General features: G+C 43.1%; 1 protein-coding gene across 1 annotated transcript in view; it reads right to left on the bottom strand.

The window, feature by feature from the left end:
* atp6v1ba (ATPase, H+ transporting, lysosomal, V1 subunit B, member a) overlaps window positions 1–26646 on the bottom strand; it is a 41938-nt gene that overhangs the window by 3169 nt on the left and 12123 nt on the right. Inside the window, 10 exon segments of the mRNA XM_003454994.4 lie at window positions 597–679; window positions 1156–1306; window positions 3885–4008; window positions 4143–4240; window positions 8461–8562; window positions 13792–13931; window positions 15905–15982; window positions 16372–16465; window positions 21768–21866; window positions 22125–22180. Coding sequence (XP_003455042.1) covers window positions 597–679; window positions 1156–1306; window positions 3885–4008; window positions 4143–4240; window positions 8461–8562; window positions 13792–13931; window positions 15905–15982; window positions 16372–16465; window positions 21768–21866; window positions 22125–22180 — 1025 coding nt within the window.

The following is a 26646-nucleotide window of genomic DNA, read 5'->3' as shown; positions in this document are numbered from 1 at the left end:
GTGTCCCTGCTGCTGTCCAAAAACACATCACCTGAGAAAGGTACAGCACGGAGAGCAGAGCTACAGTTTGATGAGTCTTCACTTTGAAATGTACAGGATCATGTAGTTTGGAACAGCTGCCCCTAAACTAAAGAGTCTTCAGTCTAGCTTAGGTTTACGAGCTTGGATCGTAACCTTAGAGGAGACCGACTCATGTGAAACACATCAACGTTTGAGGAAAAACCACATGTGCAGCACATGGATCAAAGACTCTCCTTCTGGCAGGTTATCATTTCCTGTCATACTGACTTTGTCAGACAACGTTAAAAAACAACTTTTACTTAAAAAAAACATGTTTCTGTTTGGTCGAGTGTCCATCAAACATGTAGATCTACATGTGTGTAGTGAGCATGTGCTCTTGGTACAAAGACTGATTACTGTAGTGACAGATGTGATAGAGCCGCCTCAGGTGGACACGGAGGACCTGGCCAAATGTATCTGACAGAATAATATTGAGAACCAGTTATGGCCAGTTATCATTATGTTAATATAGTTTTTCAGGTTTTAAAGTGAGGCACGTGTGAAACCACAGGTTCAAAGCCCTGACTGACACATACCTGTCTGTTGTGCAGCTGTCTGTCCACATACACCTGGCCCTCTGTGATGTATCCAGTCAGATCAGGAATTGGATGAGTGATGTCTGTTCAAAGAGACAAATGCATTTGTTGAACGTACTCGCTGGAACACGATGAATATGAAGACGATATGTAACTCGCTGACTGTCAGCCATTCAAACTGCACCAGCACAGAGTCTGTGTTACTCCAGAGCAGAGAGCCCTTGGAAACACCAGCAGTGTTTTGTAAAAGCCAACACCATCACCCTCCCTGCAGTGTTGTAATGGGGGGGGCTCGTGTTCAACCAGACAGGAGCAGGCTCTTCATACACGTTCCCATGGTAACTGAAGGCATCAAAAATGTCTACTCATTCCATTTTAGATACCTCCTCCATTAATTCAGTCGCCTCGTGGACAGATTAATTCATTTAAGGACAGGGAATTATCATATAAGGTGGGTGACTGTGATGACCACACACAAAACACACACAGGTAGAAAAATGAGTAATACGCTTCAGGTTCAGAGCTATGGCAGCTTTTGTTGCAGGCGGTGTGCTCTCACCATCGTTGGGCATGGTCAGAATGGGGATCTGGGTGATGGAGCCGCTTCTGCCTTCCACTCTGCCGGCGCGTTCATAGATGGTGGCCAGATCGGTGTACATGTAGCCAGGAAACCCTCGACGCCCGGGTACTTCTTCTCGGGCAGCAGAGACCTAAAGGTGAGGAGGAGTTGGGGGAAGCAAGACAAAGGCTGTAAATACACATTCCCATTTGCTTTATATTTGAATCACATCTGGGAAAAATGTTAAAGTTGTGTCATTTATTTTGGTCACTGGTATTGGACATAGTCTAGTCTTTACTGGTCTTACTGGCCAGTCCAAACACTTTAGACTGGTTACAGTTAACCATGGATCTGCAGTTATTTACCACACATCCATGGTGACCTAATGTGTGTGCCTTTGGCCTATGGGAGGAAGCTGGAGTAGACTGGAAGAGGAAGAACACACAAACTCCAAGGTCTGAAACGCTGTTGGTGTGAGGCGGTGGTGCTGCTCACCACTGTGACCCTGGACCAAGGTCAGGGAATGATCCCCTCCAAGTCCAATATGTTTGGAAAAAGAAACTCTAAAAACTGATAGCTGCTATATGAGTGTGTTCACACACACCTGATTTAAATTTGGTCTGAAACAAATTCAGGGTTGGTACGTCATCATTCTGCAGCTTTCATCCTTAGGGTAAAGGGGCTGCAAAACAGGATTTGGCATTCAAACTGAAGACATAAAATTATTGTAAGACTCAAAACAAAGACATAAACACTAGCCTTTACTTCTGCAGAGTCAAGTGATGCCAACTCTTCCATTTTGGTTACAAAAGAGGCAAAGAGCTGGTTGGAATTGTTGCCATTCTCTTTGAGACCCTCTACAAAAATGACCAAAGCAAATCTTTGTTCTAAAAGTTAACCGGATTCAGAGCAAGAGGGAAAGAAAATGGATCCTATTCATCTGTGGATTCAAAGGTTGATGGGCAGTCTACACTATTCTGAACAGCAGAGTCAATGCAAAATTCAACCTTCACGCTTGTGAATGGAAACAGAAGTTAAATGTTAATGTCCCGGCTCTTTGTACATGCTGAATTACCCATCGAGTTGCCCGAGGCTCAGTTGACTATTGGTGCAGCCGTTCATGTGCCAAGGTTATGGACAGCAAACACACATGCACCCTTTAAAAACCCACACTGTGCTGTGCCAACATATTGAAACAGCAAACTGTGCAACACAAAAGGATTATTACGGAGACACAAAAGAGTGAGTCGAGAGGACCCGACTCCTCGCAACAAGGAGAAAGGAGGGCAGTGGGTGTGAGGAGAGTGGGGATCGGGGGGGGTCCATTTCCTTTTAAAGCCAGACCTACAATAATGAAGTTAAGGTATTTCCTAGTAGACTGAAGGACACATTATTCTCCCTTTCAGCAGGAGCTCACGACTTTAGTGAGTCTATCACCTTTGTGCTAATGTTGCTGAGGTTTTAAATTGGGTGCTGCTTGAGAGAGGATTCAGTATTTACCATACACTGCTGAATATGTGGCATACATATATATATATATATATATATATGTGTGTGGCAGAGTGAGAGAGCAGATGGAAAAGGACACATTTAAAAACAACTTCTAGGATTTAATACTGAGAAGAAGAACTCCCTGCCCACGTTAGCTTTCTTCTACAGATGACGTTGAGCCTGAAGGGATTATTCAGCTCATTTATATTTACCTGGGATATTGCAGCATCTCAGGTTTCCTGCAGAACATTGCTCAGCAAAGCCTCTTTCACAATGGATATATAATCCACCAACAGCCATGAAGATCTGGCTTTTGTTTTCACCCACAGAGGTACAACTTGCATGCAATTACACAGTAAAAAGCCTGCCTTCAGAGGCATTTATTGCCTCCGCCAACAAATATCAGCCATGGAAATGTGATTACCTAAAGGCAAAATGTTCCCCTTTTTATGCACAGCAGCATGATGACATGAGTTGATGTTGTCGTGGACACTCCAGCGACACTTACAGCATTAGGGAGCAGCTCTTTATTAGGTGACCAACGTGTTTCAGCTTGTGTCCTTCATCTGGCTCATTGCAAGATGTCAAACAGTTTGTCTTTAAATAAAAAACAGGAAACAGAAAAAATCCAAGTGGACCAATCACAGCTTCACAAATAAACCAGCTGACCAATTAACCTTTATTTAAACACAAACAGTTTGACGTCTTGCAATGAGGACACAAGCTGAAACACATTGGTCACCTAATAAAGAGCTGCTCCCTAATCCTGTAAGTGTCACTGGAGTGTCCACGACATCAGCTCTTTGTCTTCTCCATGCACCTCGGAAGTGAAGCTGTGCCAGAAAAATGTGTTGCTATCTATGTTGTCACCATGTAAGCAGTGTTTAAGTGTTCTCGCCCAAAGACACTTCAGATCAGAATGGTAAAAGTAATGGTTGAGAATAAAATGTATCAATCTTTGCTGAGTAGATTCTTTTATAAAGAAAAGAAAAACCCGTAACCATGACGACTGTGACCCCGGGTATAAGGAGTCATTGGATTTGTTTAACACACTTGCATTAAAACAACAACAACAAAACCAAACCAGCGGTAGAGTAAATGACCTTAATACAGACCATTATATTGCAGCGTTGTGACTGGAATCACTGGGATTTGGCTTTTATGCTGATGCTATTTTGACAAACACCACCCACCTAAACATTAGCAGAGCCAAAGAAAGTAAAGGCGAGCAGTCGTACCTCTCTCAGAGCTTCAGCGTAGGAACTCATGTCAGTGAGGATGACCAGGACATGTTTCTCACACTGGTAGGCCAGGTACTCTGCTGTAGTCAGCGCCAGGCGGGGAGTGATGATACGCTCGATGCTAGTTAGCCACAAGAGAAAGGTCAAGATCTTTAGTAGCTCTCAGTCCATGAGACAAACAATTACGAGTAAACACAGCAGCCCACATGTAGAACATCAGCCAGACTACTACTTGAGATCATTTCTGAATCTTACGTGGGGTCGTTGGCCAAGTTTAGGAAAAGGCAGACATTGTCCATAGAGCCATTTTCCTCAAAGTCCGACTTGAAGAAACGGGCCGTTTCCATGTTGACCTGAAACAGATGCCATAAGCATTTCAGAAATCATCTCTGGAACACTAGTGGCTTCAAAACTGTGAGGTGTCCTAGAGAGATGCAAGAACGTCTGAGGGTGCAGAAAAGGCGTGAAGGAAAGATACTGAAAAGAACAGGAGCAAGCCATTCATTAAGGAAGGGAAAGTGATGTTTGTAATGCAAGCTAACGAGGTGGATAAATAAAATTCCACATAAAGACTTACAGTTCAGTTTACATCGTTAATATAAACACGTTCATGATCCGCCTTCCTTCAGTTACATTTTCAACTCAGAAATGGAAATTCGAATACTGTTTCATGTGGTAGGTTCACAACATTAGTACCCAGGTGAGTAGTTCACTGTCAGCAAAATACACAGACATTTTATTTACCATACAGCACATGTGACTAAGACTAATGGCTGTGAGGACCACATTCAACCACGACTGAGTCAAAGTTCGTTAATGGACTTGACGTTATACTGTTAGACACGATGAGCACTGCCAGAGCCGTAACCAGATCACTGCAAAGCCTGACCAAAACAATCAGAAACACACTGACGCCCTCCGGCGGGCAGTGCCGAGGACGCCCTCCGGCGGGCCGTGCTCCTAATAACATGTTTGTCATGTCATTAGCAGCACGCCCTCATACTGTTATTCATGCATACAAGCACGTGGGCACCATACAAACTGCTGAGCTGAATCTTAGGCCAGTCATCCAAACAACGCAGCAGCATGTTAATGACTAACCTTGTGTTGTGGGTAAACCACCTCAGATGTTCTCTTGACTGAAGTTTGGCCCGTTTTCAGCATCTTTTTTCTGCCATAAGATTGTTTTAGCTCTGCCCATCAGAAATCCTCACAATTACTCTTATTGTATGGAAGAAAGTTGACACTCGTCCTCATCTTCACTACACCAATGTCTTTATATTATTTTAACCATAGAGCTGCAGGTAGCCACCTCGTAGCTAAACATATGCCAACTAGCCCAAATTTAATAAGCCTACAAACATTGTTGCTGTTTAGTTTTCTGCTGTCATTTGTCTGTTAAGTGACAGGAGAACCATACATTTGAGTTTGTTAGAGATCCCTCAGTCAGAACATGGTATGTCATCTTTAGGTTGAAATTAGCGAGCTACTTAACTCTCACTGATGCCACAGACAGATTTTAAACTAACTGTGTCTTATACAGGTAAATGTCACATTGATTTCATTCAAATATTCCAGATCTGCCACAAAGTATTTATATAAATATTTAAAAACACTTTGTGTCATGGAGTAACCGCCTTGAAGTAAGAGCTAAAACAAAGTGTAAGAACTTCACAGACACGTCTGGACCAGAATCAAGCTTTGTGAAAGGAACAGATGTCTCAGTAACAGTTTGAATATTCTCACTTTAAGAGTTTTACTTTAAAACCCAGACTTCAGTACTTATTTAACAGTGTTTTACAGTCGTGTCTGAAAGGAGCTGAAGTACAGCAAAAAGGTTTATGATCGAGAAGTCAGAGACAAACAACAACATAGAAATCTTCAGATGGTCTGTCACTTTATAGACTGATTGGTTAATATTGTTTAGTAAGGTCTCGAGTCTAGGACGGGGTCGGCAACCTTGAGTACTCAAAGAGCCGTTTCGACCAGTTTCCCACAGAGAAGAAAACACTGGGAGCCACCAAACCCCTTTGACATGTAAAATGAAGTCAACACTGCATATAGTGTTTTTCATGCTGTGTGTTAAAACCTATGGTGTGTTGCATTTATGAAATCAATCCGCTGCTACAGAGAAAACATTTTATTTCTGCACACAACAAAAACAGGAACAAACAGGGAAAAAAAGACGCTGGGTTGACAATAATGTGTCTGCATCTGTGCAACGTCAGCATTTTATCGCACGTTCAGCGTGCAGTCAGCCGTCAACCGGAATTTAAAAAGTCCCCGAGCAATGTAAAATATATATTTGCAAAATAATAGCCAATGAAAACATTTATTGTGCCTAGTTAATATGATTTTTGCTCCTGAACCTCAGCTTACAGCGTCTGCACACACACAGGAATGGAAGATGGCGTCTGTGAGGCGTGAGCGATGTTGGAGAAGAGCAGCTCACAGATGTGTGTGGATCCAAAGATCAGCAGGACTCCTAATCCATATTTTTTCATGTTCATATAAGCGTCGGGGATGGCGTTCCGTGTTTCAACACCAGTTTGGGAAAGTCTTCAGTATCACCCTGTTCTTGAGTAAGAATGGCCTTCTGACAGGCAGCATCTTCAAGATCAGCTGTCCAGAGTTTGAACTTGGACATATGTTTGTCGGCGATGTCGGCCAGTTACACCTGCAAATGCAGTCGTATTGAACAGGGATGGATGGATGGATGGTCAGGGACAGGAAAGGATGATGTGGTGTTTTCCTCTCTGAACTCACAGAATCCATGTTTGCACTGTGGTCACTGCAGATACTCTGAACTTATCACAGAGTGACACAGTGCACCTCACTGTAAGTCTCTGGCAAACACTGCCAACTTGCCAAAGTCTCCTCCAGCCTGTGCCGGGCTGCACTGCCATATCTACCATGTGTAGCTTTCCACCACTCTGGCTGTTCCAGCTCATTGTGATCCCTTTGCTTCCCAGGAAAGTTTTCACCTCTTCCAGACACGCAGCAAAGGGCTTTGGCACTTCCCCCGTGGTCAGATGCTGTTGTTCAGCAGGATGTCCATGTCGTCCAGAAACAGACCTGACAGTGGTTTAAACCTGTAGCCATGACTTTGGTCACAATCTGAATGACAACATTCATCCTCAGGGAAAAGCTGCAGGCTGTAGTGAAACATCAGCGATGTTCTGCCCAGTGACTTCTGCAGTGAAGCTACAAAGCTCTTCTGTCACACTCGGTGTCCTATCAGCAGCCACCCACACCAGGTGTTTCTGAACCCTCCACCACAGCCCCCCACCTGTGTTTGGTCTGTCAGTGGGATTCTTTCTGTGGCCCAGCAGAGCTCACATACCAGCAGAACACTGTGATTTGTCTTTGGACTCATCACAGACCACTGAGTCTGCCAAAGCTGATGTCTTTAATTTGCTGTCTGGAGACGTTTCTGCTATTTTCATGCTTCTGTCTGTTACAGTCTTTGCAGAGAGACACATCTCTCATTTTCTGCACAATCTCACTTGTTTTTTAATTCTGACAAGGATATTCTGAAATCTTGATCAGTGATTCTTTTATATACTGTCCTGCTGTTAACAGCTTCCTGACTATTTCCTGAGCAGCCACCAAACTAGCACACGTAGTTGAATTCCAGTCCTTCAGCCTTCTGAATCAGGTGTTTCCACAGATTTGTCAGCAAAGGCTTTGTGTTTGTGCTGGGAATGTTCTGCAACATAAACTTGTTGTTGTTTAGCACACTGGGAAACCACTTTCATCAGCAGTGAAAACAAATCAATCTGCACACGTGGCATTAAAGGTGTTTTCAGAAACTTTGCTTTTCCTGGATTCATCCATGGTGAAAATCACACCCAGGCATCACACATCAGCAGTTAGCACACATCGTTTGAGTGGTCCATTTTAATGTTACAAAATCACCATAATCTTAAAAATTTACAGTGAAATTTTAAGAAGTAACAGACCGAGATAAAAATAACTCCTGATATTTAAACGTCACAGCGAACAATGAGTCCCATGCAGCTGGTCGCCGACCGTGCTTTAGGATGACAACCTGGAGCAAGAGTCTCAATTGGATTCACTCTGATGCTGTGATGGTGCACTCTGTGTGTTAAAATACTGCCTTATAGAATTTGCTATTAACACTGCTTATCCACATTCGTCACACACCAACCACCGTGGGATGTGAACTGTGCAAGGTGAAAGGATGAAGGATTACATTTAGCAAGTGAAGCAAGTGTGTGTGTAAGTGTGTGCGTGTACGTGTTCCTCGGAGGTCAAGCCATCACAATTGAGCATTACAACAGATGGAAGGAGCAGCTGAGGAACACAGAACTTGATACGGGAGGCTGACGGTGGCCTTTGAATTACTAAGCTGTCTACATGGCTGGGGGCTATGCTCAGAGGTGCAGAAATAACAAGAGGAACTTAAAGGTTAAATCACCTGGTGAATAAAGGACAAAATGCAGGGCGGGAGGAGGGAACAGGGTGTCACATCAAGGTTAAGAGGGGGATTAAAGCCACAGATGGGCTGGGAAGAGTTTGAAAAGCTGAATGCTGCAATTTGTCTGCTTACCCCCATGGCTGCGAAGACAATGGCAAAGTTGTCTGCGCTATAGTCCATCACATCCTTGGACTTCTGCACCAGGCCAGCCTGACGACAGATTTGGGCAGCAATCTGAAAGCACCAACAAGAAACAGATTCAGACACACAGACGGACGGACAGGAGGGCTAACACTCAACAAAAGGCTCTCAAAGAACATGTAAACTAATGCAGAGTCAAATCCCTACGAAAGCTTCACCTGAGGTTCAAAATTATCACGTGCTATTTACAAACTATAGTTGCCATTATTAATGAAGAGACAATCACCAAGGAAACTAAAGCCACTCACACTGTGACTGAGCATACATGGCTGCAGCTGCCTCTCCATCAGGACTCAGTCTTATTACCTTTTCATATCTGACATTCAATCCCTACATAAACCACTACATTACATATAAGACTGCAGAGACGCTGTGTCACTGTAGTGAATGTGTGAAATGATCACAGCCCTGACCTCTCTGTGCACCTTGAATTCAGCCACCTGGGCCACACAGAAAAGGACTAGATGGATGAGCTCTGTCACGTGTGCTTAATGACACAATGACACCAAACAGGCCATAATTAGGTGGAGAACACATTGCATGTTAGTTTGGTCGCTTCTGCAGCACGTTGATCATGTAAAATGATCCTGGGGTGCAGTTATGAACAGCTGATCCTTTTGTGGGCACAGTGGAAACAAATGTTGGAACATATTTCCAAAAGTACCTGCTGACAGATTTAGAAAAAAAATAGCATCTGTGCGTTTGTGGTCACATGATTCATTCGCTCGCTCTAGCACTGCTTTGGTTTGAACTGTTAACACTTTGATCTGTTCTACAATAATAATGGTTATGAATATCAGATAAACAGGATTGCCATAAGCAGCAGCTGCTCTTTATGTTTTAAGAAATGCACAGCGACAGGGCGTGTGGCTGTAGATGCTGTCGACACTGTAGACGCTGTGGTGCTGCAGACGCTGTGGTGCTGTAGACGCTGTGGTGCTGCAGACGCTGTGGTGCTGTAGACGCTGTGGTGCTGCAGACGCTGTGGTGCTGCAGACGCTGTGGTGCTGTAGATGCAGTAGTCGCTGTAGACGCTGTGGTACTGTAGATGCAGTAGACGCTGTAGACGCTGTGGTGCTGTAGACGTTGTGGTGCTGCAGACGCTGTGGTGCTGTAGATGCAGTAGACGCTGTAGACGCTGTGGTGCTGTAGATGCAGTAGACGCTGTAGACGCTGTGGTGCTGTAGATGCAGTAGACGCTGTAGACGCTGTGGTACTGTAGATGCAGTAGACGCTGTAGACGCTGTGGTGCTGCAGACGCTGTGGTGCTGTAGATGCAGTAGACGCTGTAGACGCTGTGGTGCTGCAGACGCTGTAGACGCTGTGGTACTGTAGATGCAGTAGACGCTGTAGACGCTGTGGTGCTGCAGACGCTGTGGTGCTGCAGACACTGTGGTGCTGCAGACGCTGTAGATGCTGTGGTGCTGTAGACGTTGTGGTGCTGCAGATGCAGTAGACGCTGTAGATGCTGTGGTGCTGCAGATGCAGTAGACGCTGTAGACGCTGTGGTGCTGTAGACGCTGTGGTGCTGTAGATGCTATGGTAAGTGCCGTACCTGTTTTGCAGCACGGCTCTGAATGATGGGTTTATTTGGTGAAAACAGAGCTCATATATCCAAAGAGCAGAAATTAGGCTGATGATCAAATCCAAACAATAAAGTTGGTGCTCTTGAGCTGAACACACTGAACCTTGCGCAGCTTTATACACCGAGGGATATTTGGGGATGTAGTACATTTGTAAAGTGTCTGAACACACTGAGTCATGAATTTCCACTGTGAGGCACAAAAACTTCCAAAAAGGAAACAAAACAGCTGTCATATGACACAGAAGGACCACAGCTACCACTCATGAATCATCCCACTCACTCATGTTAAACATTTCCACTGAAAGACTTCCACAAAATTGGACCTCAACATATCCCAGAGCATGTAGCTTAAACCTTTGAGCTAGCAAAACATTTTTGGTGTATTCAAAAATGGCTCCAGAGCAGCTGTGAGTTCTTGGTATGATACAACAGTTTAGTAAGAGTATCACCTCCCAGAGTACAGGGATGAAAAAGGTTTAGTTTAAAGCTATGAGTTTAAGAGACAAAGGTTTAAAATGACAGCCTAAAGACGAGGGCTGCACTAATGATTGGTGACTGCTCACCAGGAGCCTGAGGTCAATTCTTTTTATCTTGTTTTACCAGTAATGTAATAAATAATCACTATCATTACATTTGTAACAAATGTAATCTGCCCTGCTATGGTTTAATGTCAGCATGCATGCTAGTGCTCATATACACAAGCTGTCACATCCACGTCTGAACTCTGACATGAGTGAGGATGAGGAGGATCCATTACTCTCATCTATAAAGAGAAGAAAACACAAAGTGCTGTTTCTGTTTGTTTGAAGTAAATTCTACTTTATCTCCTCTCCTCAGCCTTTACACACGAACACAGTTTTAAAATGCGTCGGTGCAACTACACACCTAAATAAAAAACTATGTAAGTGGCTGCAAATGTATCTGTAATATCTGTCCACTCCATGATAAACCATCCATCACTGTATATAAATGGTGCTCTCCCACTAGTATCGTATTCTTTCTCTGTATGCGGGAAGTGGGACATAAACTCCCTGGTGTGGGTTGGTTTTTTTTTTATTGTTGGACCACAGAGCATGAATTAGGTGGGTGGATAGCACTACTTTAACCCCCTCTGGTCTCTGGTGATCTGGCAAACTAAGGAGCAGACTGGCCGAACCATATCTGGTCTTTAAGTGATGACGTATGAACCAAACTTCTCTGAGTTTAATAAGGATGTTGTGTTTTTAACATGTTTTAATGTTTTGTATCTTGTTCTGTTTAATCTGAACAAGCCCCTAAAAACAGTCAGTGATCCCTGTCAGCCTCTCTCAGTTTTTATCATCACTGTTCATTTTAAAGCTCAGTTTTTAAAACCTTCTGATGTAACTACAGCCCAGCCCATGCAGCAGTATATTAATGACTAACCTCGTATAGAGATTGAAAATGTGACGTCATTCAGGGGTAAAACCGCAAAGGATTCTGGGAACTCGTGGCAAAAGGTACTAGCGCACGCAGGCTTTCAATTGAAATCAGTCACACAGCGATAAAAAGAAACACAAAAAATGGCAAGAAGCTGTTGTATTATTAACTGCAATAGCTGGTCGCATGACAGCCACGGGAAGCCGACGGGTAAAGAGATCAGTTGCTATCGGATTACGTTGTTGAAGAGAAATTGTTCGAGCCGTGTTTCCGAAGTAACAACGAGCCGACGGATGGCCTGGATTGCAGCCATTCAAAGACCAAATATAACGTCTCAGAACACTCCAGCTCACATGTTAGTCTGCTCCAAGCATTTCCACAAAGGTCAGTGTTTTGTAGTAGTTAATACGTCATTTTCCATAACATAATTGGTGATATAGGTTACAAGCAAGTCTGGCGCTGAACAGAAATCGTCGCGCTATGCTCCTTTGTTTAATGTGCATAAATAGTGAATTGTCCTGACAGAATATTGCGTTTCGCTTCTGTTATTACCACGGTACATTGACAAAAACATTTTATTCACAGGATAAAACAGTTTTTTTGTATCACTAATTGCCCAGTACGATTACAGCATACAATATTATTGTCACTGCTACATTTCTGTAATGCGTACCAGAAATTATTTCCACTACTAATTAATTACCGTTGAGCTCAAAGGTTATATTAATAAACGGTTAACGATTGTGTATTTATGACAACAAATTGTGAGACTGGTAAACTTACCTTTGTTTGTACGATGGTCGTTCTACACGGTGCATTTCAAGGTCCTGTACCCATCCGTCGGTAAACTGTACCCGGGCTTGTTGCAGTGACCTGAAGTTACTAAACTTCATGAGTGTATGCACTCACTCCAAGAACCGTATAATTATAAATCTGAGCGTGGTGAAAGTTGGGCAGCACGCTGACGTCTTTTGTCCACTCTGTGTGCTCGTAAGGGTCTGACCCTCTCACTCCTTTGATTTTTTCCTCGTATCTTTTTTTTTTACTTTTCATCAAGTCTGTCTTTGTACGGACCGGCATTGTTCTCCTTAGTTTTTGTACATACCTTTTTGGGGGGCAAAGAAAAAGCAAGAAGGTATTGGAACCGGAGAATGAACGTTTTGCGGTGCTGCAAATGCTTGCGTTTGATGCATTGCTTTGATTGTTTTGCCACCATTGCCCGGCATGCAATGCGCGAAAGTCACGTGGTCTGTCAATCGCTATTGTGGATGGATTATCTCAGTTGTTCTCCTGACTGAACTTTGGTCCGTTTACAGCATCCTGCCATGCGATTGCATTTGTCCCTAATCATCGGGAACCCTATTGTTTACGTTCATCGAGTGGAAAAAAGTTAGCGTTCATCCTCCAGCTTCACTGTTTATATTATGCTAACATAGCTGTGTCACTAGCGATCCAGTAGCACATCATTATATACCAGCTAGCCCAACTTCAGTAACCCTACAAACGTCACTGCTGTTTAGTTTTCGGTCTTCATTTATGTTGGAAGTGATAGCAGAGCTGTTCGTTTGAATTTTGTCAGAAATCTCTCAGTCAGAACATGCTATACCATGCTTAGGTGGAAACTAGCGAGCTAACTTCCTGCTAACTTCTAACTCCGTTAAATGTGGTAAGTACTTAATTGTTACACCTGGTAAAGCAGCAACACTGATCATTTTATTAAAGATTAAAGAATTTAGACAGTTTTTAACTCTCAGTGATGCTGCAGTGTTCGTTTGACTTTGGGACCTGAAGTGGACGCAGTTTAGGACCCAGAAACAGCTAATGATGTCAGACTTACAGACCAGATAGAGGCAGATTACTTTTGTTTTTTACTCCATGTACTTCTTCCTTGTCAAAATCTGCTTGCAATACCAAATGAACAGGAAGTAATGCAACTGGTTTAATGAAGTTATTCTTGTTACAACAGACTACATACAATGGGAAGGGTCACCTTATTTTCAGTCTTCTGCCTAAACTGACGCTGACTCGAGTGCATCATGTGAAGATGCTATCAGAGTTCACTCTGAAGCCACTACAGACACAGCAAACACTACACAGGAACATAATGCTGAACACACTTATATCAGCTAATATTCAGGTATGCTCTGGTGTTTACGATGGGGATTGATCCTCCATAAAGATAAACAGAGATATTCAGTGCTTCCAATGGTACCTAGTGGCCCAGCATTGAGACTTCTTGGCTTTGTCACTAAAGAAATAAAATGGTATGCTGATCTCACCTCATTGTGGGGCAGCCCAGCAGCAGAGAAAATGGGGATCTTCTGTCCTCGAGCAATGCTATTCATGCCATCAATGGCCGAGATGCCAGTCTGGATCATCTCCTCAGGGTAGATACGGCACTGAGGATTGATGGGCTGACCTGGGAGACAGAAACATGTATTCAGCTGGACACAAAGGAAGCAATAGCACACTTCACTGTTCATCATACAGGTCAGTCCCACAGACTTGACCAGACAAAACACGCAACAGAAAAAACATAATAAGAAAATGGTGATAGAGAGCAAAAGGCTGTGCAACTGCTTAAATGGAAAGTGAGATTATTAATTTGACATGAACAATCAGAATCAATTATATCATGTTATTGTGGAAGCTAACTTACACTGCACATTCATGTGCTCTAATAAAACTGCTGAGCATAGTTTACATTCTAGTTACAGTGGCTACATACTGAGTCAATGAAAATATTTCCTATTACAGTTACAACACGCTCTTCTGAGGTGCAGTAATTAAATAATAGTACAAGGACAACAGCTACATTAGACAAATGACTGTTAGGAATTCTGCCAATTAAGCCGTTGCTTGCTTACTATATGACCAAAGGGTAACTGCACTTATAGAGCACTTTCATAGTCCTACTGCCTGCTTAAAGTCAAAGACAGACACCTTACACAGGTCAGTATCTGGCACAGAAAACATCTGACAGGCCTTTCAATTAATGGATAACCTGGTCTACCGTCGTGAGCAATGAGGGGTGCAGAGAATTAGTCATAACTCATTAGTGACTTTGAATGGGGTTATCCAAGGATGTGCACAGAGACCTGCTCTCAGGAACTCTCACTCATGTGGTTCACCGGCACTAATCTATCAATATTTCACAACAGCATGTCAAACCGTGTAGCTGCCACAAGATTAGAACCACTGTGGTCCTTTAGTGTGACCACGAGCTGCAGCACAGCTCCAAATATAAACCATTAAGAAAAGCAGTGGCTGGGCGTTGTCCTGTTGACCGGGGTTAGGGTTAATCCTACCGAGCTGCTATCCAACCTATGAAGACTGTTCCAGAAGAAAGGACTTAAATACTTACAGATCACTTTATAAAAGGACCCAAGGCTGTGACTACTGAAGTAACATCTACTGTTTCTACCTTAGACAACAGCATTAATATTCAATGCACTGTGTGGATAAAGTATTGATGGTAAATGTAGGATTGTAGGACCCCAAACGTTTGACTGGTCGGGTATATTGTAACGGTACGGGGAAAAAAATCTATAGTATAGTGATATTTGGCATGGGAATATTGGATCAACACACGGACACGGAGTATCGATATTTTATTACATAAATTTAAATACTCTGGGAATTTCATGAACACGATAGCTCATCTTATGCACCAACCTGACATAACGTTAGCTGAGCCAACTTAAAATACATTGGCTCAGCCAAAACAGCCATCAAAACTGACACACATGGGTCAGCTGATAAGGTGATAAGACTAAAGCCCAGAGGAGACCGGCCCCAAACTTTGGAACAGTCTGCCTCCTCATATCAGGATCTCTCCAACACTCGACATCTTTAAAACCTGTCTGAAACAGCTTTACTCACTGGCTTTGGATTGTTCTTTGTGTGTGTTTGTTCTACTTTTTACCTATTTACTATGTACAGCACTTTAATCAACCCGTGTTGTTTTTAAATGTGCTTATAAATAAATTGATTGATTGCAGAATGAGAGCAGACTGACATTTATGTCTGTTGTGTACTCAACATTTGAACATTTACTTCCTATTCTGCGAGTAGCAGAATGCTAGGATCATTTCCTGTACTTCAAAATAAAAACATTTCCTGTTAAAGACATTATTAATGTTATTGTGGTATTTCACTGTGTATTTCACTCATCACTCAAGTTCACACCTGGGATAGTAAAACAGTTCAGAATATACTGCTGAGTGAGCTTTGGTCAAGATTAAGTAATAATAATAAAAATAAAACCCTAACAATAACTATCTGGTGATTTTTTAGGACATTGTACCTGAATTATTTCATAAGGTATTTCATAAGTTTATGACATTGCATTCTTATATGACTTAGCAGCAGGAAAATATGAGGTTAACGTACCCATGATGTCCAAGTAGTCTTCAGCCAGAACAGTCGGCCCGCGATCAATAGGTTTGCCTGAACCATTGAACACACGACCTATAAAAGAAAATATTTCGGTAAGGAGGCATTTAGACATTACATCATTGTTTAATGAGATGAGACCTGCAAGAACATTCTGTCTACTTTGTGCTACTTTAGCTACTTTGAAGTAACAAGTGCCAGCAATTATAAACTCATGTTAGTGATGACGGATACTTCAAAAAACAAAATCAGCTCTACTTTTTGCTTCTATTCAAATGTATGTAACCTTGTGTTGTACTGAGAAAATCACAGTGATTGAGAGATTCAAGAACATTCAAATAAAAGCTTTGATTTAATTATTTGATTTTACAGTTTATTTAGAAATTAGCGTAACAAGGAAAAATGCCGACTACATTAATTCAGCGTGCTATAGCATTTTAATCATTAAATCATGCTGATCATACCTAGCATGTCCTCTGACACCGGGGTACGCAAGATATCACCAGTGAACTCACACGCCGTCTTCTTGGCATCAATACCTGATGTTCCCTCAAACACCTAAAGCAACATAGAAAGGTAGCAAAGATTGACACATTGTCTACACACATCCTCAGCACGTCTAGTTACATGTTTATTGATAGTGATTATCAGGGTTGTCAAAAAAATTAATTCATTAACAAATCCCTCAATGCTCACATATTAATCAATATATGAATTAATACAACAGTGCTGTATTTGCCCCCGTCAGCCAACATGGGACTTTACATGGCTAAGCTGCAGACAGTCCGGCGCTGAGCTCCTCCCCTCACTAACCAGACACTACACGGTAGTCTCTGAAGGTTGATACATGGTTCAAAATAAGCTGCTGCTACATGCTGAAATGTTCAGGATTATGCATTAGGTTCACATTAATCTTAGCCTGCTGCTATTAGAGAATGATAAGATTAGAATCAATGAGTAATTCCACATGTTCTGGACCCTCGGGTAAAGACAGGGGTGAGCTGTCAACTGATCACCACCTGGTGGTGAGTTGGATCAGGTGGCGGGGGAGGATGCCGGACAACGCACCCTCAGTATACGTTTGGGTGCACTGGTAATGCCTGGCAGAGGCCCCGGTTCATGAGATCTTCAACTCACACCTCGAGCAGAGCTTCAACAGCAGTCTGAGGGGGACTGGAGACATTGAGTCTGAATGGACCATATTCAGCACCTCCACTGCTGAAGCCGCTGCACTGAACTGCGGCCGCAAGGTGGTTGTTGCCTGTGGTGGTGGTAACCCCTGAACTAAATGGTAGACAGCAGAGATGAAGTCTGTGAAGGTTCTCAGTCATCCAGGTCATCGTAGTAGCAGCAACAGTCCTTTGACAACAGAGATGAAGGGAGCCACCATGGTGAAGAAGGAGGCCTATCGAGCTTGTTTAGCCTGTGGGACTTCGGAGGCAGGTGATAGTTACCGACAGGCCAAGCGGTAGTAGCTGAGACAAAAAACTCGGGTGTGGGAGGAGTTCGGAGAGGCCATGGAAAAAGACTTTCGGACTGCCTCGAAGAGATTCAGCAAACCGTGAGGCGAATCCAGACGGGAAAGTGGTGCTCTACCTGCACTGTGTATAGTGTGGGTGGAGCACTGCTGACGATTAAGAACATTGTCAGGTGATGAAAGGAATATTTCGAGGACTTCCTTAATCCCACTGGCACATCTTCCATGGAGGAAGCAGAGTCTGGGGACGAGGGGGAAACTCACCTATCTCTGGAGGCGAAGTCACTGAAGCAGTTAAACAACTCCTTGGTGGCAGAGCCCTGGGGTGGATGAAGTCCGCCCTGAGTTCCTGAAGGCTCTGGATGTTGTTGGGCTCACACTCCTCAGACTCCCTGGAAAAGTCTATGCCAGGGTGCTGGAAAGGAGAGTCCGTCCGTTAGTCGAACCTCGGATACAGGAGGAACAATGCAGTTTTCGTCCTGGTCGTGGAACACTGGATCAGCTCTTTATTCTCTCAAGGATACTTGAAGGCGCATGGGAGTTTGCCCAACCAGTCTACATGTGTTTTGTAGACTTTGAGAAAGCATTCGACCGTGTCCCTCAGGGTGTCCTATGGGAGGTGCTTCGGGAGTAATGGGGTGTCTGCCCCATTGCTACGGGCCATTCAGTCAGTTGCAAGAGCTTGGTCCGCATAGCCAGCAATAAGTCAGACTCGTTCCTGGTGTGTGATGACTCTGCCCGGCTGCCCTTTGTCACCGATTCTCTTCGTAATTTTTATGGATGGAATTTATGGGCGTAGCTCAGTGGGTTCCCTTTGAATTTAAATTGATTAGAAATCCCAGTCTACAATTAATACAATACAAAATACTACATAGAGTGCACTATACAGTCAATGGATGTTGAAAATGGGCTTCTAACAACTGCTCACATTGTCAAGGCAATACACCCGACAATTACAACCCAGGGGCTGTGGTCATGACCTGGATGGGACTCTGGTGGCTCTTGAGTGGTGTTTTTCTGGCACCTGCGTGCAGCACAGCTGGGGGAGGGTCTGTGTCAGCAGACATAGGTTACCGACCTGGTAGCCTAGCTGCCCCTGGGTGTGTCTGGGGTGGGCTTGGGGATTTGGGGTTCTGGGAGTGCTCCGCCTCTTGGCTGGGGCTTTGGGGGCTTGGGTCCTGGTTGGTGTGTTGCCGGGGTTGTGGGTGGATGCGTGCATGGGGGAACGGTCTAGCTGAGGTGTAGGATAATCTCAACCTGGGTGTCTATAGTCTTATGTAGTCTGGGAGCTGATTGAATGTTGGGGGTGCCAACCGGGATCAGCGGAGGAGCGGTCTCCAAAGATGGGGAACTGTGCCCCCCCCCCCAATCCTTCCCTCGCCATCCGGAATTGCCATCACACCACCACACATGCAGAGGTACAGGTGCGTCACTGAGGTGCAGGGAAGGCATTCCTCCTCTGTCCCCTCTTGGCCACCTGGGCCTCAATTTTATTCTACAACTTACACACTTGCATTACTTACACTCTCATGACACACACATACATATAGGGCTTTGGGAGTGGGCACAGCAAACGGCGTCCGGAGGACGGTCTGTTTATTCAGCCTCACCTCCAGTGCCGGTGCCCACCTCTCAATTTTAAATACATGTAGACATTGAGAGTTCTCGGGAGAGCCTGTGCTGACACCAGCGGCAGAGGGTACCATGAGCAACGCCACATATCAGCGGGTGGAGTGAGGTATGGGGTCTTCACACCCCCCATTCTCTGTTCGCAATCTGGGGCGGGGGGCCGGGAGGAGGAATTTTCAATTCAATTTAATTTTATTTATACAGCGCCAAATCACAACAACAGTTGCCTCAAGGTGCTTTATATTGTAAGGTAGACCCTTCAATAATACATACAGAGAAAAACCCAACAATCATATGACCCCCTGTGAGCAAGCACTTTGGCGACAGTGGGAAAGAAAAACTTGCTTTTAACAGGAAGAAACCTCCGGCAGAACCAGGCTCAGGGAGGGGCGGGGCTATCTGCTGCGACTTCACCACACTCCGTGCTGGCATCTGATGCCACCACCCGTCGGTGCGTTGGTGGTTCTTGGTGTCCGGGGCTCGGGTGTGTACTGGCTCACTCCCGGCAGCTGCTTGGCGGGACCTGGCGCCTGTGGCTCGAACGGGCTCCTTTTGGGGAGTGTGGGGCCCTCAGATCTCAGGCCTCTAAGCCTGGGGTTCAGTCCACCCTGGCATAGCCAGCTAGCTTCTTCCCCGTGGCTGCTGGGTGACCCCCTGTCTGCGGCTCTCCTCAGCTCTTTTCTAGGTGGGTACTGCAGTTGCCCCTCCGGTGGTCCTCCTGGGGCTCTTGTGCTCTGGGTGGCCTCTAGACGTCTGGGGCCTGGATCTCCTCCATGCCTGCTTCATGTCATTGGGGGCAGGGCTATGGCTCCCCACACAGTTGCATGGAGAAACCTTGTGAACTCCTTGGCTGCTGCCTCTAAGCATATAGTTCGTTGTCGGTTTTGTGTGCTGCTCAGTAACATTCAATATGTATTATTTACTGTTACTTATGCTTATTTAGGTTGTTGCTGTGGTTTCCCTACAGCGTTGTTCTCTTTTTCGCTCTCGCTCTGCAGGCTTACTTGTTGTTCCTAGAGTATTTAAAAGTAGAATGGGAGGCAGAGCCTTCAGTTTTCAGGCCCCTCTTCTGTGGAACCAGCTTCCAATTTGGATTCGGGAGACAGACACTATCTCTACTTTCAAGATTAGGCTTAAAACTTTCCTTTTTGCTAAAGCATATAGTTAGGGCTGGACCAGGTGACCCTGAATCCTCCCTTAGTTATGCTGCAATAGACGTAGGCTGCCGGGGATTCCCATGATGCATTGAGTTTTTCCCTTCCACTCACCTTTCTCACTCACTATGTGTTAATAGACCTCTCTGCATCGAATCATATCTGTTATTAATCTCTGTCTCTCTTCCACAGCATGTCTTTATCCTGTTTTCCTTCTTCACCCCAACCGGTCGCAGCAGATGGCCGCCCCTCCCTGAGCCTGGTTCTGCCGGAGGTTTCTTCCTGTTAAAAGGGAGTTTTTCCTTCCCACTGTCGCCAAAGTGCTTGCTCATAGGGGGTCATATGATTGTTGGGCTTTTCTCTGTATTTATTATTGTGCTATCTACTGTACAATATAAAGCGCCTTGAGGCGACTTTTGTTGTGATTTGGCGCTATATAAATAAAATTGAATTGAATTGAATTGAATTTTTGCTTGTTTTTTTTTTTTTTTAATGTAGAAGTAAAAAATAAATAAATAATAAAGGTTGAATGAAATATGACAATCAAGTGGACCAGTATAGCAAAGTCATAATGGTTTACTTCGGAAAATAAATCTGTTAGGCATGTTTCTTGGCCTTCAGACAATAATTCTGATTGCTACAGTGCCGGACAGGAAAGGCAATAAATAAATAAATGCAAATACTACAAAAATGGATAGGAAGGCTCACTTTAGGCAAACAGTGCTGGTTTATCAGAGTCACAGTTTGCTTGAACAAATAAATATGCGCAGCCTTTGTTTTAGTTGCTCTACACTGACATATTTGCTAAAATGAAACTGCAGCACACTGATCAAAGACCTACAACTGTTATCTCCTGCTCTAATTATCAATGGTAAGTTAGATTGCAGTTTAGCAATTTTGACCTATTGTCTGCTATCCCTTCTTTTGTGTGCCTGTGTGCACTCACGGTGCATGTCTGTGTTTCTAGATTTATGTGGTGGTTGTGCCAGGCTCTTTTTCAGTTTTATGTTTATTTGGTGGGATACCTCCAACCATAACCTCTTTATATCTGCTGATTGCTTGGTTCCAACCAACCACCATGCAAAGCTGTATGAGGTGCTATTGGTCTCTGCATAGAAAATTTCCTTCTTCTATAAGGTTATTATGGATAGTATGAAAAAGGCTAGTATGCTACTATGGAGCATTCAGGCAACATAATAATAGTAAGTTACAGTGTATGGATGGATAATAAATGTATTTTAGGAGCTTGACCGGTGCCCAACCAGGTTTTGATTTTTGTGTATGTTTTGGTCCCCATATCATCTTATCATTTCATGTATTTGGCAGCTAAACTGGAAAAATATTTTTATGTATAAGCAATTTTTATGGCATAAGCTATCACTAAGTTTGTATATTTACCTTTCCTGAGTGCAACCGAACCAACCCTGACCCACCTTTTCAAGCAGGCCATAATCAGCAAACAGCGATCAGTAATGAAACAAACTGGACATTGGGGCATGGGCACAAGTAAGGATAGCATAATGCAATTACACAGTGCACAGAGCTTACAGCACAGAGGCTCTCCGATGATATGTTTTAGTTTCCACTCACTATTTCTTACCTGAACAACTGCCTTGCTTCCAATCACCTCGAGGACCTGCCCGCTCCTCTTGGTACCATCTGGCAAGGTCAGGTGAACAATCTCGGCATACCTGGGGAACTAATTCAAAGAAATTCAACACTGTTACTACAGCAACAGAAAAACACATTCTTATCGTTATTATAAATGAGCACATCGGCCAGTAAAGTGCTGATTTATACTGACTTCTACAAAGATTTGGAGTTTACCGTGCGATAGCGCTACTATTTGCAACCTAATTAATACATATTGTAAAAGGATCTGCACAATAGATGAACAAGTATTAGCAGCACCACAGACAGAAAGCCTGATAAAAACAGAATTTCTTTGCAGCCTTACCTTCACATTATCCAGGATCACCAGGGGTCCATTTACACCCGATACAGTGGAGTAGGCTGAAATAGGAGAGAGACAGGTTACTCATTTCTGAACCTCAACAGGCAGCAGAACAGGAAAATAACACACAATACTTCAATTTCCTTCTGCAGCGAGCAAGCCACCTATCAGCAGTGCAATAAGCAGACTTCTCCACAGCCAAAACTGCTAATCACCACAGGCTGACCTTTTGCTGTGAGAACAACTTTACTGCACTTTCAGCCCTAAAATATCACAAAAAGCCAAATGTCAGGTCAAGAAATGGAGGAATTTTACATCGTTCGATTACACCGTCACACAGTCAATCACACAAATCAATCAAAACTAAAGACTCTTGGGAACTGGAGCAGATGTTCAAAAATATACATTAAATACTTCATATTTAGGTTATCGCAATATTAGAATTTCAAACTCGATACTGATATTCGCAAAAATACTCGATACCATCTTTGATACCATAAGAAAGATTCTGATCCCATCCTGCAACATGAGAATAGCAAACATCTCAAAAACACCCGCACTAATTTTTCCAGTTATTAACTACAGTCCACTACGTTAAGGAAAGAAGACGGCTCACGGAGCTGTTAGAGTTAAACTGGACAGGTAAACATTAATGATAAGTGTTTAATACTTTCCTCCTAAAGTGTGATACAAATACTTCAGCTGTTAGTGAGGTGAGGAGCTGTGTGCCTGTTTGCAACGGTGATGTGTGAAGTCATCAGAGTATCCTATAAAAACAAAAAAAATGCAATATCCCTGAATGTGTGCGACTGCAGAGTAACATCAGTACAACAGTAATGGACAATGCTGAACTCAAGCCTTTTACTGTACACAGCATACCTCGTTCACACATTCACACAAGCACTTTCTCACCTGTAATTAATTCAATTACCCATTATTTTTATCATAACAATCTCATCGGCGTAAGACGATTGTAGAATATTAGTGAGCAGCATCTGGAACTTTAACAGGAAGTAACCTCCAACAGACTCAAGGACGGGTCTCCATCTGGTGTGGGAATGAAGGTGCTTACCTGTTAGTGCTGTGCCCCTGAATAATAACAACAATACTAATACTAATAATAATAACAATGATAATAATAATAATAATGATGAAGGTCAATGTGACTGAGAATCCAGGTCATTTAGAGCAAATGCAGGGCTGATGTCGTTACTATAAATTCAGTCTAATCAGAATTAATAATATAATAAAAACAAAATCAATAATATAAATTCATAATAATAAATTACAATAAATTAATAATGTAATAAAAACAAATCCACTGCAGTCACGTACAACAGCAGATTGTGCATAACTGTCCACATATTCACTGTACTCTACGCCCTTTAGACTCGGTTAATTTCAAGTGAAACCCTCTGCACTGTGCTGCAAACTATTCTCCATCACTATTATCAAAAACACCCAATAAAGGAATATTTTTGGAAGCAGCGAGTTCATTAAAACTACAGTCGTTCAGTTTCTCCTGCAGAGCTGCACCTAAAAATGATCACTGGATTTAAAAATCCAAAAGCAGGCTGACTCTACTCCATCAGCAACCTTCCTTAAATTGCTGTCACCACATCATATTCATCTTATAGCTATATATAGGTGCCCTTCCTGTCCTTCTAACCTGGAGTATACTAAACTGCTGTTTCAGCTGTGGCAACAGACAGTAAGTTAAAGAAAGCCATAAATGACAGTAATATTAAAAAGTCTAAATAAGAAGCGCAGGTTCAGTCTCTGTAGAACAGAACTGCTTTCAGACCAAACAAGAACAGCAGGTCAGCACAGTGTCCTGGTTTCTGTGAAGTAAGCAATAAAATGTGCATTGTAAATGTTAAAGTCAAATAATGTTCAGCCAAAGCCATTCCTCAGCTGTGAACATCTGTAGAGCTGGGTGGTAAAATGCAGACATGCAGGGCGCGTTGGAGTGGGGGACTGAAGGTGGCGGCATTGTTTCTATCAGGGTCTGCTGTTCTTCTTTATGTGTGAACTGTCAATCTCTGGGCTGATATCAAAGGCTCGGGGAAATTAGAGCAGACTGCTACGAACATAAAGCACTAAAGCTTAGCGGGGTGCATCCACTATGCCACTAATTAGGCAGGGGCCAACAAAATAACCTGTCAATGCGCTACAGTATTGCAGCCATTTCCCACACACACCTGCATTTTACCCTCTATTAGTCAGACACACACTGTGTGCGTCTGTGTGTTGAACGCGAGGTTTGAATGGGAGGTGGTGCTGGGAGGATGGGGCACAGACTGTTGAGTTAGCGCGATAAAAGATGGCTCAAGTGTGATGATGAAAACCAAGGGCAGGACAAACACAAAAAATAAAGAAATAAATAAAATTTCCTCTCCAAAATAAAATGTGTTTTACTCTAAACAGCCTTTATCTCAGTTCTTGCCTCAGGGTCCACTTTCCAGTGAATGACTCAAGTTGTCTCTGTTTGTTCTACAAGGCCTTGCTCTGCGGTGCGAATGGGGGGGAGGGGGGGGCATTTATAGATGACCTTTGCTTTGCTCATTTTCCACTGACAGGCAGGAAGTTCATGGTTTCATCATTTAACATACAGCTTTACTTAAACAACATGAAAAAGCACCACTCTGCCAAAGACCAAGTAATAAAAGAACACTGAACCAGTATACCAACAATACCAGTATTATCAAACCTCACGGATATCCCCGCCATCCTGACAGCCAGCACAGGTGTTTGCAGCTGATCAACCAAGTCTGATATCTGCATGTAAACCTGACACATAACACAAAAAGACTTGAACTGAAATACAAAGAAACAGCAGTGATATTTTCTAGGTGGGAAAGGTTTCCAGCTCATATTGTTTGGTGTAGAAAATAAAGAGAAATATTCAGGCAAAGTTATAACACACATTCATAGAAATGAACACTAATATAAGGAATGCTTCCAAATGCTCAAATATGTCACTGAAGGGGTTTCCAAAAACGCTGATACTCTGTGTAAGTCTGCACACAGTCTCTTAAAGGCATTCTTCATTACCCTTATAGCTAAAACATGTGGCCTCATTTAACCAACTATTTGAATCTCATCTGCTGCATCCAGTGCATACTAGCCAACATGTATCTGTGATAACAACCTGCTGCTCACGCAGAGTCTACATAATCTGACAGCAGAAAATAATATTCTGTTTACAGAGATGCAGGATCTATGTATAGTCATTATGCTTTTCTGAAACACATGCATGATGGCAGAGTGTGTAACTACACAGCCAGAACTTTAAAAAAAGAGAGAAAAAAATTAAAATGTGTACAACTGTTGAGCACATCAAAAGGTGAATCTGTAGCCTGACAAGGACGACTGACAGCTCCAAGAATGATTTTAGATTATCATTCCTGGAATAATTGGCATGTTTATACTTTAAAGCTCAAACAGTTACATAACAAAAATGCTTTATTTGACAATTCCAGTGAATATTCATAGCATCAGGATTACCCTAACAGATTAGCCATGTTTATGAACACGCTGCATACACTTAAACTAGAAATTCCTAACAGGGCTCAAAAGAGATACATCAGGGTAATCATACTGAGAGGTAATAATAATGGTGCAAGGAAAATGTTACTATGTAATAAAAAGGAACTTTGCAGAAATCCACAAGTCTGGTCATCGTCATGGTCGATGTCTGGAGCAGAAAGTAACTGAGACATATCAGGTAAAACAGTCGCTCGCTGTGATCGTTCTTTAACAATCACAGCATTGTTTCAGAGACATTTTGGAGTTACACAGCGTGTCAAAGAGTAACGATCCAGGAATGATCCTGTTATTTCACCTCAACCTACATTGTTTAGACAGAGTTAAACAGCTGTTACTGCAAGTCAGAGTATTTTAATCAAATTTATATTTTTACCAAGTGCTGAAATAAATTGTATCAGTATTAACATAACGTTAAAATGAGCCTTTTTGGCGTTCATCGATCACAACAAATGGATGCCTCGGTGGCACAAAGTCTAAAGTGCGTACAGGCTCTGAATGAGCAGCTCCAGTCGGATTAAAGGCCTAACCCTGGCCCAACACGCTAACCCATCATTACATGAAAGGGGAAGAAAAAAAAGACAACAGTTCAGGGAACACTCTTATGTATAACTGTGATGATGGAAAAAAAATAAGTGGTTTGCTCTCTCATTTCACAAGGTAACGACTCATCAATGGGCTATATGTTCATGAGGTGTGAAGTAGCAACATTTCCCAATAGGTTTAGAAAACTTTCTCCACCCCTCTTTTGCTACTTCAGCTCAAGTACAGCGTTCCCCTGGTTTGGCATGCAACAGCAGCGTGGGTCACCCTGCAGCCTGTTCAGCTGCCAGAGCCCTTTGTGTACAAAGATGTTAATTGGTCCTAATCCGCCACTAGAAGCTGTTTTGGTAGCCTGACCTCGCACCCTGAAGGACACCTTGGTGTGAAATACTAAAGAGCCCATTCAAGTGCCAGAGAAAAGAGGCACAGAGCATTC

This window comes from Oreochromis niloticus, linkage group LG13 (assembly GCF_001858045.2).
Source record: "Oreochromis niloticus isolate F11D_XX linkage group LG13, O_niloticus_UMD_NMBU, whole genome shotgun sequence".
Taxonomy (NCBI): domain Eukaryota; kingdom Metazoa; phylum Chordata; class Actinopteri; order Cichliformes; family Cichlidae; genus Oreochromis; species Oreochromis niloticus.
The sequence above is the reverse complement of the archived record's forward strand: the minus strand, read 5'-3'. Positions and strand labels throughout refer to the sequence as shown.